Here is a 13,312-nt window from a genome sequence, read left to right on the forward strand (position 1 = left end):
TAAAAAGGATGCAGTGTTAAGTGGACGAAAAGCAAAACTGAAGTTGGTCACTAAAAATATCTTCTGTTCTACAGATGACTACTTTGCTCGGCACTTATGTACATATTCTTATAGGAGGCTGCTTCCCCTATCCGTAATTTATTTTAATGCCAGTCTCCGCCATTAAGTTGTAAGATATTTGAGGGCAGGGACCATGTCTACTTCCACTCTTGTACTCTCAAGCGTTTAGTACAGTGCTTTACACACAGTGAGTGCTTAATACATAAATTGATTATTAGAAAATGTTGAAGGAAATAGAAACCCATCAAGACATTCTGAAGAGTCTCTGAATCTGGTAGAAGAAAAGCCCAACTTCCTGCAGAACAATACAACAGCACCTGCTGTTTTTCCAACCTACATTTGAAAATTTAAGAGAATAAATTTCACACCAGCAGAACACCTCACCATTCTTACTCCAGATCTTACAGTTAGGATGGTCGCCTGCAAACAAACTTTTTTAGACAAGTAGCCGGCAAACAACAGAAAAATGTCACTCATTCATTCATTCATTCAATCGTCCTTATTGAGCGCTCACTGTGCGCAGAGCACCGTACTAAGAGCTTGGGAAGTACAAATCGGCAACATATAGAGATGGTCGCTACCCAACAACGGGCTTACAGTCTAGAAATATAAATTATGTTCCTCACACCACTTACAAAGAAGCCAGAGACACTTTACAAATGCTGGTTTTACCCAAAGCCACCAGTTGCTGCTTTTTCTGGAAACTTTTTTCTTTCTAATTCTTTCTATTTTTTGAAAGTTCACTTAGCTGGAAATTCCACACTTTACATGAAAAGGCTACCGTAGTAGAGAAGCAGCGTGGCTCAGTGGAAAGAGCATGGGCTTTGGAGTCGGAGGTCACAGGTTCAAATCCCAGCTCTGCCAACTGTCAGCTGTGTGACTTTGCGAAAATCACTTCACTTCTCTGGGCCTCAGTTCCCTCATCTGTAAAATGGTGATTGAAACTGTAAGCCCCCCGTGGGACAACCTGATCACCTTGTAACCTCCCCAGTGCTTAGAACAGTGCTTTGCACATAGTAAGCGCTTAACAAATACCAATATTAATTAATTAATTAATTAATTAAGCACAATATAGGATGAATTCAGTTGGTTAAGGTGAACAGTGGGGAGGCGGAAGCAGGCACCCATTCAGCCTGAAGACCCCACGTCCCCACCAAGTCCCAGGCCAGCTGCCAAGGGACATGGAAACCAAGCCTGCTTTTGACAAGTCTACAATGCTGGAATGGCTGCAAGCAAGGACTCTCTGCCTGGGCTTGTGATATACCTGAAAGTTTCCCCTTCTACTGTTAAGAAGATGAATTTCTCTAAGGCCAATATTTGTTTTTGAATTTTTAACTTGTTTTCAGTGGGAAAGGAAGTGGCCTAGTGGGGAGAGAATGAGTCTGGGAGCCAGGGAAACTCAGGTTCTAATCCTGGCTCCGCCACTTTCATTCAATCGTATTTATTGAGCGCTTACTGTGTGCAGAGCACTGGACTAAGCGCTTGGGAAGTACAAGTCGGCAACATATAGAGACGGTTCCTACCCAACAACGGGCTCACAGTCTAGAAGGGGGAGACAGACAACAAAACATGTAGACAGGTGTCAAAATCACCAGAACTAATAGAATTAAAGCTAGATGCACCTCATTAGCAAAATGAAAATAGTAAATATGTACTAAACGTTTTCCAATGGCTGTTAACACTGTCCAAATATTTCCAAACATAGCATTGTGATGACCCAGCCAAGAGGAAGAAGTCTCAATTGTATTTTCAACACAGTCTTATAGATGTCTCAAATATCTGATGCAGAAAGAAATATTTGATACCACCGGCATCTGAATCTTCCTTGGCCCATAGCAGGGCATTGGAGAATTTCACTGTTTGGACCCAAGGACCCAACTTGTCTGTTGTGGGTCCTTGGGCGAGTCACTTATCTTTTCTGTGCCTCAGTTTTCTCAGCTATAAAATGGGGATTCAATACCTGTTCTCCCACCCCATCAGACTGTGTCCAATCTGATTATCTTGTATCTACACCAATACTCAGTACAGTGCTTGGCACTGATTTGCATCTATCCCAGTGCTTAGCACGGTATGTGACACATGGTAAGCACTTAAAAAAATACAATAAAATGTTAGGGCTTAACAAATACCACAATTGTTATTATTGTGCTTGTACTACATTGTGCTGCACAAACCAGTCCTTCCCCACTTAAAATGTGAGTCCCCTGTGGACCTCAAACTGACAATTGATTTTCTGGCAATTACTCTAACTTGTATTTCCCAAGCGCTTAGTACAGTGCTCTGCACACAGTAAGCGCTCAATAAATACGATTGATGATACTCTAGCAGTTACACTGTAAGCACTCAAATATTAGTAATAATAATTGCTGATTTCCAAATACTCAAACTCACACTATGAAGCAAAAAAACTATAATACATTTTTTTACCTGAGGAAAATGTTGTTAATCTGTTTTCTGATGAATGCTCTTAATCCAAGGAATTTTCCATAAATTCGATGAAGAACCGTCTTCAGGAAGTCACGTTCTCTGGGATCTTCACTATCAAAAAGCTCCAAGAGCTTTAAAAAAAATCTGAGAAATTACTTTTAAAAAAAATAATCAAACTAAACAGTAATTCTACTTTGTAACTTTGTCAAACCATTAGGCAATTTATTTAAAAGTAGAAAACAACTTTAGATTTATATATCTGTTCAGAGCTATGCAATGTAAATACAAGACCAATGCTACTAATAGGATTTTTTTTTCACCAAAGCCACACAGTTTACAAACGCTGCATTATACTCCGGGAAAAAAAAAATAAACTCAAATATTCAATATACTGTCCGCAACAGGATGAGCTAGAATTCCTGGAACTGAAATGTTTGACTTCCACCTGGATTGGGATGGCTTTCTACCTCGTGAGGTTGAAATCTAATCAAATTTACATTCTGACAGCAAACCAGGGCTGCCAAATTTTCATTTTGAGCAAAGGGGGGCGGGAAACTTGGGATGGACAATAGATTGTGGAGCACTGAAGGGCAGGACCCTGTAAGCAGAGGATCTAGGGAGTGGAGTTTTGAGGGGCAGGGAGGAAGAAGGCAGGAGGGAGGAAAAGGGAGGGACAAGAGGGGAGAAAGAGGGAAAAAAAGAGGATGGGGAGGGAAGGTTCTTCCCCCTTCTAGACTGTGAGCCCACTGTTGGGTAGGGACCGTCTCTATGTGTTGCCAACTTGTACAGTGCTCTGCACACAGTAAGCACTCAATAAATATGACTGAATGACTGAATGAATGAATGGAGGTAGGAAGGAAAGAAAGAGGAACAAAGATAAAAATGTGGGAAGGAGAGGAAGGTAAAAGTACTCACCCTTCCTGCCCTGCTGTATCTTCTTCCTCCTTGGCCACTACTTCAGTTGTCTTCCCCAGGCTCTGGGGCCAGAGGCTCTTGCAACCAACCCCAGAGCCCCATGAGGATAATAAGCCTTCCGACCACCTCATCTTCATGGGGCTCCAGGGCCAGGAGGGAGATGAGCCTCCTGTGCCCTGTCCCAGAGCTCAGGTAAGACAATAAAAGCAGCACTGTCATGCCATCAGGGGGCATGGGGCATGGGTCTCTTTCTGCCCATCTTCTCTTAAAAGCTTTAGAAGTGAAGCTACTGGTTTCACTCCTGTGATGCCGCAAATCCTTATAGGGACAAGGGCCCCTCTGCCCTTATGGGACTGGTGCCTTTGGAGCAAACACCAAGTTTCTTCTATGTCTGCTATAAAACTTTTGGCTATGTTTTTAAAAGCAACAATGATGAAGAAAATGAATAAGAATAGGCTAATTCCTTTCTGCTAAATTTGGTCTGAATCAGGTATAAAATATTACTATGGATTTAAAAAATGGAAATTTCTAATTACATCTACATACTATTCTTGGACCCCCAATGAAATTACCCATTAACATTGAATGTTCGATTTGCTCGATGTATTTAGATTTAAAAATTGGTAATGAATACCTAAATTACACGGAAAAAAGTATTTTGTAATTTTTAAAAGTGCCATAGCAATGTATACTTTCAAAATGCAACCTCCATAGAATACACCTTTCCATGATGATTATAAATGGCAACAGAGAGTATTCCAACTCCTTTTACTGATTACAGGTGGACTGTACCCCTTCCAGGGGTTATGTTTGTGAAGCTTCTACAAACCCAGATGTGATAAGCAATTTAACCCTGCCACAGAAATCAGGTTGGGTTCCTGCTGAGGTTTGCATTTCCCTGTGAAGGGATTCCCACTGTCGCAGCAGGAAGACCACTAAGGAAAGACCCTAACCCTTCTGTTTTGTGGCTCACTCACACTATGAGCCACAAAACAGATATTTAAAGAGGTCCCTGAGAATAAATCAAACTATTAAACCCAAGTGACAAGTCACCTTGTAAACATAATTCCTCCACAATGCATATTTTCCTTACACATTTTGGATAGTGCTGTTTGGGAATTAGGAAACATTCTTCCAACAATGTGCAACTTTTGGGACAGAACATGATGTGATCTTAGAAAAGGCGGTTGGCACACTGTTGTCAAAGTGCATGTACTGCAACAGATTTTCCTTGATGTACTGTTCATCAAGAACATACCCCATTTAGAGGGGAAAAAAAGGGCACCTGAAAAACCAAATCCTTTGATGCTTTATGTCAATACATTCAGGGCACATAAGATTCAGAATTTGTGTAACTCAAACCTAAAAATGACATTTTCAACAATATTGTTCTATTGGGTTATGCCCTGTTTCCTAATTTGATAGTTCAAAGACCCAACTTGTACTGTACTCTCCCAAGCGCTTAGTACAATGTTCTTTACAGAGTAAATGCTCAATAAATTCGACTGAATGAATGAATTGGTCTTCAGGGTAAAACTGGGGGGGGGGGGGGGGGGAGAAACACTGGGAACTCCAGAATTTACTCTATTGATTTCAGAAGAAGCTATATCTTGCTTAAAAGATTCCTAGATTCTCTATCCTTCTGGATGTAACAATATATTGGTCAAAATGGGGAACACAAATTAATAGTGTTGCCAAACTAAAAGCCACAGTGAATACTTTACAGATACTTAAACTGATGTGTTTAGAAACAAAAAATGTTAAAAATAAGATATTCTTCAGAAGGTTTTAATGTCAAAGGGTTAATGTGTGCAATTATACACACAAATGAGCTACAGTTCTTCCTTCTTAGATTCCCATTTTAATCTACAAAGTCAAAAATCAATGTTATTCTTATCAAGGAAATGTGAATGCAAGGATTACTTACCTGCTGTACAAATTTCTGGTCAATGAAACGCTTTGCAATACTTGGCTGGAAATCAGGGCTTTCCAGAAACCTCAAGAAGAATTCATACACCAACTAAAATGAGATTAAAGATTGTGCACATTTCTAAGACTTCACTTTTAAGAACTAAACAGGCTTAGTTTATATGCCACGGTAAAAATTTCGTTAAATTGAATCATAGTACAGTAATCTGTAACTGATAATGAATTGACCAAATATGCCCTCCATTCAACTGTTAAAACAAGGCTTTAATCTCAAGAAAGAAGTCTGTTTTACAAAACAGCCTTAAAAGCCTATGTTTAATTGCAAGTCTAGGAAATGTGCAAAAATAGCAGAAAAAGGGAACCTGTACTAAGTATTTGGGAAAAAATAACAGCATGAAGACACAAATTCAGTGCTTTCAGGGAGCTTTCAATGCCTGTCTGCAGACAGACAAATTATTTAGGACAAGCAGAAGAAGGACGAACAAGGATAAAACTGGTAGAAGGCAAGAGTATGGTAAGAGTAAGATGTGTTTCCCATCAGACCTTTTTTCTAACATCAGATGAATACTGCCTTTGCCTTTTCAGGATTCCACATGATTTCATTAACTACATTCAAAATGCAGCCTCACTGAGGATAAGCTAGTCCAAAGGAGTGTTGATATAAAAATCAAATTCATTTCTACTTCAGAGACTTCTTGCAACTATGTTGGAAATAACTGTCTATACATTCAGGTCAGCTATTCCTAAGGGCCCATGGTCCATTTAAAACTTATGGGTCAGGGGCTCTAAAAGTTGATCATGTGACTGATACAGCTATGTGGTAAAAATCACAAGACTGGTACAAGAGTGTATACCAGAACAACCAGCCAACTGTTATTCAGTAACAATGCATATATTGTAAAGGTTTAGGGAACCTCTGAATTTTCTTATGAAAATAAAACTATTAGGTTTTGTCAGAACTAATTGGCCTGCATTATTTGAAGTTAAATCTCCCCTGACAGACAGACAGACAGACTCTTTATAAAGGCCTAAGGGCTTTCTGACTCCTACAGGTAGGGAAAACTTTAGAAGTTTCAAAAAATGTTTTGGATTTCTGTATTTTTGCAGTCTTATCCTATGAAAGCAGCTGGAGTCTCCCTTCTCCTTTCACCTTCTTTCTCCCTCCTTCCTTAAAAAAACCAAAGTACAAACCACCCCACCAACATTGAAGGTAGAACAATGACAAAGCGAGTTGATCAGCATCAATGTCATTTACTTCCCACTAGCTCTGGATATTTAATTATCAGCCCATAATACCTACTAAGTGTTTTTTCATGAAGTAGAAGACCTGCGTAAACCAGGAGATCTCAAGTGTGGCTACCCAATAACAATCCACCAACCAAAGTAAAATGTCTGCATTGAAAAATTATTTTTTGTTTTAAATCCTTATTTACTTAGAGCACTTTATCTTTAGATCACTTAAATGACTAGCCTTATGTGAAAAAAGTCACAGCCAAAAAAAAAAAAAAATGAAGCCAGATATTCTTTGAGAAACACTGCTTTAGACAACTTTTGCTTGGCATTAAAATTCTTCATGACCACGTGAGATGTAAGTATGGTGAAGGCAAAGGATAGAATCAATCGTATTTATTGAGTGCTTACTGTGTGCAGAGCACTGTACTAAGCGCTTGGGAAGTACAAGCTGGCAACATATAGAGACAGTCCCTACCCAACAGTGGGTTCACAGTCTAAAAAGAGAAGTTAAGTGACTTGCCCAAGATCACACAACAGACAAGTGGTGGACCCAGGATCAGAACCCAGGTCTTTCTGACTCTCGGGCCGGGGCTCTATCCACCAGGCCACGCTGCTTCTCTATATGCCTTTTGTTGTTGTGGCCTGGCTGCGATAATATTCAGTTTACCATAAGAGGCAGACCTTAACTTCCATGTTGGTGAAGGAGCCAAGGGGAATTAGGAAGCCTGCCTGGAGACTCTATTCCCTGACAAGGCAAAGCCTTACGTTCCTAGAATCAACTGGGAATGAGAGCTAATTTAACTAGCATACAGAGCCCTTTAAATTAAGGAGAGCAGACTCTCTCTAACTCCCTCTGGTTTAACTCAAGGCCTGCTCAGAGGCTGAGCTATAGGCGTTATCTTCTGAAAGATGTCATGTTCTGTTTGGGCAAGAAACTCTGTAAAGACATAAGAATTTGTGTGTTTATAGAAGCGAGTGTCTCATGCATTTAGGAGCAGGTGATAATTTTTGCTCTGCTACAGTGTTTTCCTTTCTGGTCCTGCTCTTAAATTTAAACTTCATTTGTTTCTTAATTTAGAAACACTTAGGAATGTTTCTTAGTATCCTGAATTTCTCTTATGCCCAACTCCATCACCGCCTTATGCATAATCACAGCAGTTCCATTGCTAGTAATCAAACTCCAAGACAAAGTAAAGAATTCAGGGGCCAGTACCCTTGTACACTTCTGAATGTGGGAGTGCATTTCATTCATGTAAAATGAAACAAAATATGATGATACCTCTATAGTTTCAGGATAAGCAGCTTTGCCTGGTGGAAAGAGCACAGGCCTGAAAGATAGAGGCTCTAGATTCTCATCCCAGCTCTGCCACTTGTCTGCTATGTGACCTTGGGCAAATGACAACTTCTCTGTCTGTTACCTCATCTGTAAATGGGGATTAGAGCTAATAGCCCCCCCGATTAGCTTGCATCTATCCCAGTGCTTAGTACAGTGCCTGGCACCATAAAAAAAATGAAATTAAATCCAGAGGTATCCTAAAACAAGAATCTCATTGCAGCACATGACAGGGTAAGCCACAATTCTTCCTCCTCCTGCTCTACCTCACCCACTGGATTCTGGTGAGGGAGCTGCTGAGTAATAGTATATACACATATATGCTATATATGCATTAACGTTAGTATTAGCATATATATCCACAAGAAATGTCAGAATACAAGAAATACCACATTTGACACATCAATCTATCCTCTGGACTGTAAGATCCTCCTCTGCACCATAAGCATCTTGTAGACAGGGAATGTGTCTACCAACTCTGTTGCACTCTCCATACAAGTAAGCACTCAATAAATCCCTCTGATTGAAGGACTGATCAATGATCCATTCTGCCCAGTTTTCATTCTACAAATATGGCATCAAAAAAAAAAAACCCCATACTTAGATGGAACAATGAGAGGCTTGCCCTCCTTGACATCCTCACAGATACAGGAAATAACTTCTAACCTCCTTTATATTTTCCTCTTTCCGTGTGTCTTTTCTTCTGTTACATCAACTACATTTTTCACTGATGAAAAAAGGAAAAATTCCAATATCCTCTTGTCCTAGAATTTGAAGCTCTAAATAATAAAATCAAAAAGGTGCTTTAAAACACACATTTTCTTCAATGCTAATAAAGGCAAAGGAATGTAAATGTTATCAGGGATCCACTTCTGATCATATATTTTTTCGAACTTTATCAGGAAGAACAACAAAAATACAAAATGACCACAGAAGAATACCCATTTACAATGTTTCCACATTTTCAAGGCAAAATAATGCTTCACACCTGTATGTGGGGCCATGAGGCCTCAAGTGTTGGTTCATCCTCTTCTGGATCAAAGTCTGGGTTATCACTTGGTGGAAGTGTCCTAAAAATATTGGAGCTTATCTGTGAAGAAAAATAAGATTGTTGGACTTCACTATGGAACCACTTGAACTTGTCTTGTTGTTGTCTTATGCTGTCGAGTCATGTCCGACCCATAGCGACGCCATAGACGCATCTCTCCCGGAATGCCCCACTTCCATCTGGAATTGTTCTTGTAGTATACCCATACAGTTTTCTTAGTAAAAATATGGAAGTGGTTTATCATTGCCTCCTTCCACGCAGTAAACGAGTCTCTCCCCTCGACTCTCTCCCATGCCGCTGCTGCCCAGCACAGGTGAGTTTTGAACTACATTACTTTACAAAGGGAAGTTTTTGTTGATTTTTTTCTGGGACAGGAGCAGGTACGTGATACACATCTCTTGCTATCAAGAAATTGGTCTGCGGGAGTTTTGCTCAAGAACTCTGCTCTCCTTAATGGTTGTTGGAGCTACCAATTCAATATTTGCCAGCCATTCAGGTGAGGCTCAGTCTCAGGGATTCTTCAGTGGGGCCTAGTGGAAAGAGCACAGACCTAGGAGTCAGAGGACCTGGGTTCTAATCCTGGCTCTGCCAACTGCTTGCAGTGTGTTCTTGAGCAAATCACTTAATTTCTCTGTGCCTCAGTTCTCCCTTCTACTTAGACTACGAGCCCCATGCAGGACAGGAACTGTGTCCAACCTAATTAATTTGTATCCACCCCAGTGCTTAGAACAGTGTTTGACACACAGTAAACGCTTAACAAATACCATAAAAAAAGATATTTAGTCCATCTTGCAGGGAAGAATACCACCTTTATTTTGAACATCTTGTCCTTTTCCCCCTCGATATAGATCAATCTTCTCTACATCAAGCCTACAGCACCAGTCAAGTTGCAGTATGAGGTGGTGGGGCAATGCTAGCCCTGTCCATCCTTTTGTTTTGGGCCTTCTCCACAATAGAGAGCATGGCGGCAAGGGCAGCAGCTGTGCGTGTGTAAATGGGCTTGTGCTTTTACTGGAAACTCAAGCCCCACCTATCCCAAGATTAAATATACATGCACTTCCTCTCAAGAGTAAGGCCATATTCCACTGAGCTGGGTCAGGTACAAGATGCCAATTCTGAGGCTCGGATCTGCCTGGACATCAAAATTTTGGCTTGCAGAATGCTCTACCTAGGCTTTGGTCCCATGGGGTGTGGTGTGTTTTTTTCTTCGCTTCTAAACTTAACTTCCCCAGGAGCCGAGAATACTGCAGAGAGAGGAGGGAAAAGAGGGAACAGAGAAAAGGGGCCCTCAGAAATAACAAAACTAAAATGATCTTTCACATAGCTTGCCTCCCTCACAGAAAGTGCTTAGAAAAAGGGCTTCTGGACTTTGTATGATTACATTATGTATACTTTTTCTCTTTTGGATTTTAAGATCCTTTAAAGGACGAGTAGTTTTGTTCTTTACTCTGTGTATTGCTCTCAGTTCTTTATGGAAATCTTCTTTTTTTATATAAACACATTACTTGAGTTAGCTCAATGTTATAACTATTTCTCTAATACTGGCTCATTAAAATTGAGAGTTATCCTCCCCCATTTAAAAAAAAAAGTGTGAGTATAGAAAAAGAAAAAATTGGGGGATTGCAGTAGGTCATAAGGGTAAGTTATGGAGACTTCATGAACAGCGAAGACAGCAGTAGGGCAAATTTATATTCTTTAAAGTAAATTTATGTCCATTTAGAGAAAACAGTTAAATATAAAATACATTAGATTATAATGTATTTTCAGATTGGTCTCAGTGATAAATAGAAAAAAAATAAGTCTTTCCTTCTACTTCTAAAAATTTCAGCTAAGATACACACCATAATATTGAATTGCTGAGTTTCAGGCTTGTAAGAAATTAAAATAGTGAACTTTATAGTAACTACATCAACTGCTCTCCGTAGTGCTATTTAAGTTAAGGTGGTTAGAAGAGAAGTGGATTATGAAACCTGAAGACACATTAATGTTGAAAAAGTTAATTGACAATATGACAGTACAATAAATCACAGAAAATGATTGATTTAAACAATCCTCTATTCCAAAATAATGCAAACATATTTGAAACATAATAACTGAAGTGAGGCCATGATAAAAAGACACCTCAATAAGCTAACTGCCCCATTTATAAATTTTTAAAGTAATTAGTTTCTACTATGCTTCAGCACTGTTAATCTTATAAGCAATTAAAAACAATAACAGGATATTCAATTAATTTCCATGTTTACACAGCATTTTGCACTGCACAAGTCTACCACAATGTCCTCTGAAAACCATAAAAGCAAACGCCCACTTGCAAAAAAAAAAAACCACAAACAAAAAAATAAAAACCCACACTATGCTCCAGAAAAATGAAACAAATTCTTACAGAAATGATTGATGAAAGGTAGGCTTAACAAAAACAGGAAAGGCTAGTTATGGCTAGTGCCTGGAAATATCAACTCCACAAGGCCCCGCAATAAATAAGTTATTAGACTAGTTAGGAGGAAGAAACTGCAGATTTTGACAGGAACCAGACCTACACAAAGAGGAGACCTGGTGGCAGCGGCTAATGGCAATAAGGAAGGCTTCCCGCAGGGGGTTTAGAAAGCCCCAACTCTCACCCACTAGATGCACCCCCTTCATCACAACAGAGTACCAAATTCTACGGAACGGCATCCACCTATTTGAATGAACCACAGATTTAGCTTCACACCTTAGCACCACCCTCATTCCTTTATTTTTGAGACCTCCTGAGGTAGCACAGATTAGGGAGGGAAGCCACATGCACTAGCTAGAGGTGAGGCCTTTCCCACTGAAGAGAGTGAGGGAGGATGGAAGGAAGGTATATATATCGACATCTATATATCTATATAGAGATATAATACCTCTATATAGATATAGAGAGAGTGTGTGCGCATGTCTTTCTTCATAGGGCGACCTTCTTGGGGCATGTAATTCATGTGAAAGTTTTTAAAAAACTACAAAACAATATGGTATAACAGGACTCCCACAATACTGACTAAAGAAATTCCAAAAACTACGTATTTAAGGTGTTTTGAAAAATAAGTTATACCTGAAAAATCACTACTTTATAAAGAACTGAATAATGCCTTATAAGCATGAGTGTCCCAGATCTAAAAGGTACAATTTGTTTTGATTTTCTTTTACAGATTCTAATAGAAGGATGTAGACCACCCAAGTAGACTGAATTAGGGGCTGCCTTGAAAACAGAAAAATCCAATGGTTTCATTAGCTGAAAACAGTAGACAGAAGTTGAATAACTGGAAATAATGAAGGCTTCAGAATATAAACTCAGCAGTACCACTACCTTTTGGTAAACAATAATTAACTGCTTCATCTACTAGTTAGAAAGTGCAATAATCTATGTTTCACAATATCATTACAAATTAATTAAAAAATATTGCGAAGGTCGTAGACGGTATTAAAAGTTTAGTTTTCTAAAAAACTTGAAAAATTTATGGTTCAATTTTATTTTCCTAAGCAGCACTGAAGTGGTACAGATAGTCACTACGTGATCAGAAAAGGATACTGAGGTTTCTGGATCTTTAAAGTCTCACAGGCAGAGATCATGTCACTTCTGTGACGTGCCTACCTAAGCACAATGCACTGAATAAAGTTGGAGCTCAATTAAAACTGTTCATTTTTCTGATCTTCCGTAAATCACGGCACCTTCTGATTAAAAAGTTACTGAAGTGTTCTGGTTCATTTCAAATCAACAGCTTATTATTATTATGGTATTTGTTAAGCCCTTACTATTTGCCAGGCACTGTACTAAGTGCTGGGAGCAAATTGGGTTGGACACAGTCCCTGTCCCATGGGAGGCTGCTGAGTCTCCATCCCTATTTTTCAGAAGAGGTAACTGAGGCTCAGAGAAGTGAAATGACTTGCCCAAGTTCACACAGCAGATAAGTGGCAGAGCCAGGATTAGAACTCATGACCTTCTGACTCCTAACCTGTGCTCTATCCATTACACCATACTGCTTCTCATGAACTGCTTCTCATAAAATTCTCACAAAAGGCTTGCTAAAATGGGAGAGGGTATGCACCCTTTCATTATAGCAATATGGATACTTTATTTTTGTGATGCTAAATATTTTTCAAAATTATCAAAAAAAAAGTGATTCAATAGCTAGTAGTCATTCTCTAATAAATAAGATCCAAGATTAATTTTATTGCCTGTACCTTCATTTCAGTGCTGAAATGAAATGATTCACCTACAAAATAGATTACCTTGGACTCTGCAGGTGGAGGTAGTGTAGAGTAATAAAAATGGGAAGAGACAGAGAAATATATTTGCTCTTAAACTGGGAAGTTGCCAAATATCCTGGAAGATATCATTTAATGCC

General features: G+C 39.3%; 1 protein-coding gene across 1 annotated transcript in view; it reads right to left on the minus strand.

Moving 5' to 3' along the window:
* The window catches only part of PPP2R5A (protein phosphatase 2 regulatory subunit B'alpha), a 60,349-nt gene that overhangs the window by 12,633 nt on the left and 34,404 nt on the right, over positions 1-13,312 (minus strand). The window contains exons 3-5 of the mRNA XM_038760971.1: positions 8,886-8,987; positions 5,330-5,422; positions 2,488-2,618 (exon numbers count right to left, since the gene is read on the minus strand). Of these exons, the coding sequence (XP_038616899.1) occupies positions 2,488-2,618; positions 5,330-5,422; positions 8,886-8,987 (326 nt within the window). The remainder of the gene's footprint in view (positions 1-2,487; positions 2,619-5,329; positions 5,423-8,885; positions 8,988-13,312) is intronic.

This window comes from Tachyglossus aculeatus, chromosome 19 (assembly GCF_015852505.1).
Source record: "Tachyglossus aculeatus isolate mTacAcu1 chromosome 19, mTacAcu1.pri, whole genome shotgun sequence".
Classification (NCBI taxonomy): domain Eukaryota; kingdom Metazoa; phylum Chordata; class Mammalia; order Monotremata; family Tachyglossidae; genus Tachyglossus; species Tachyglossus aculeatus.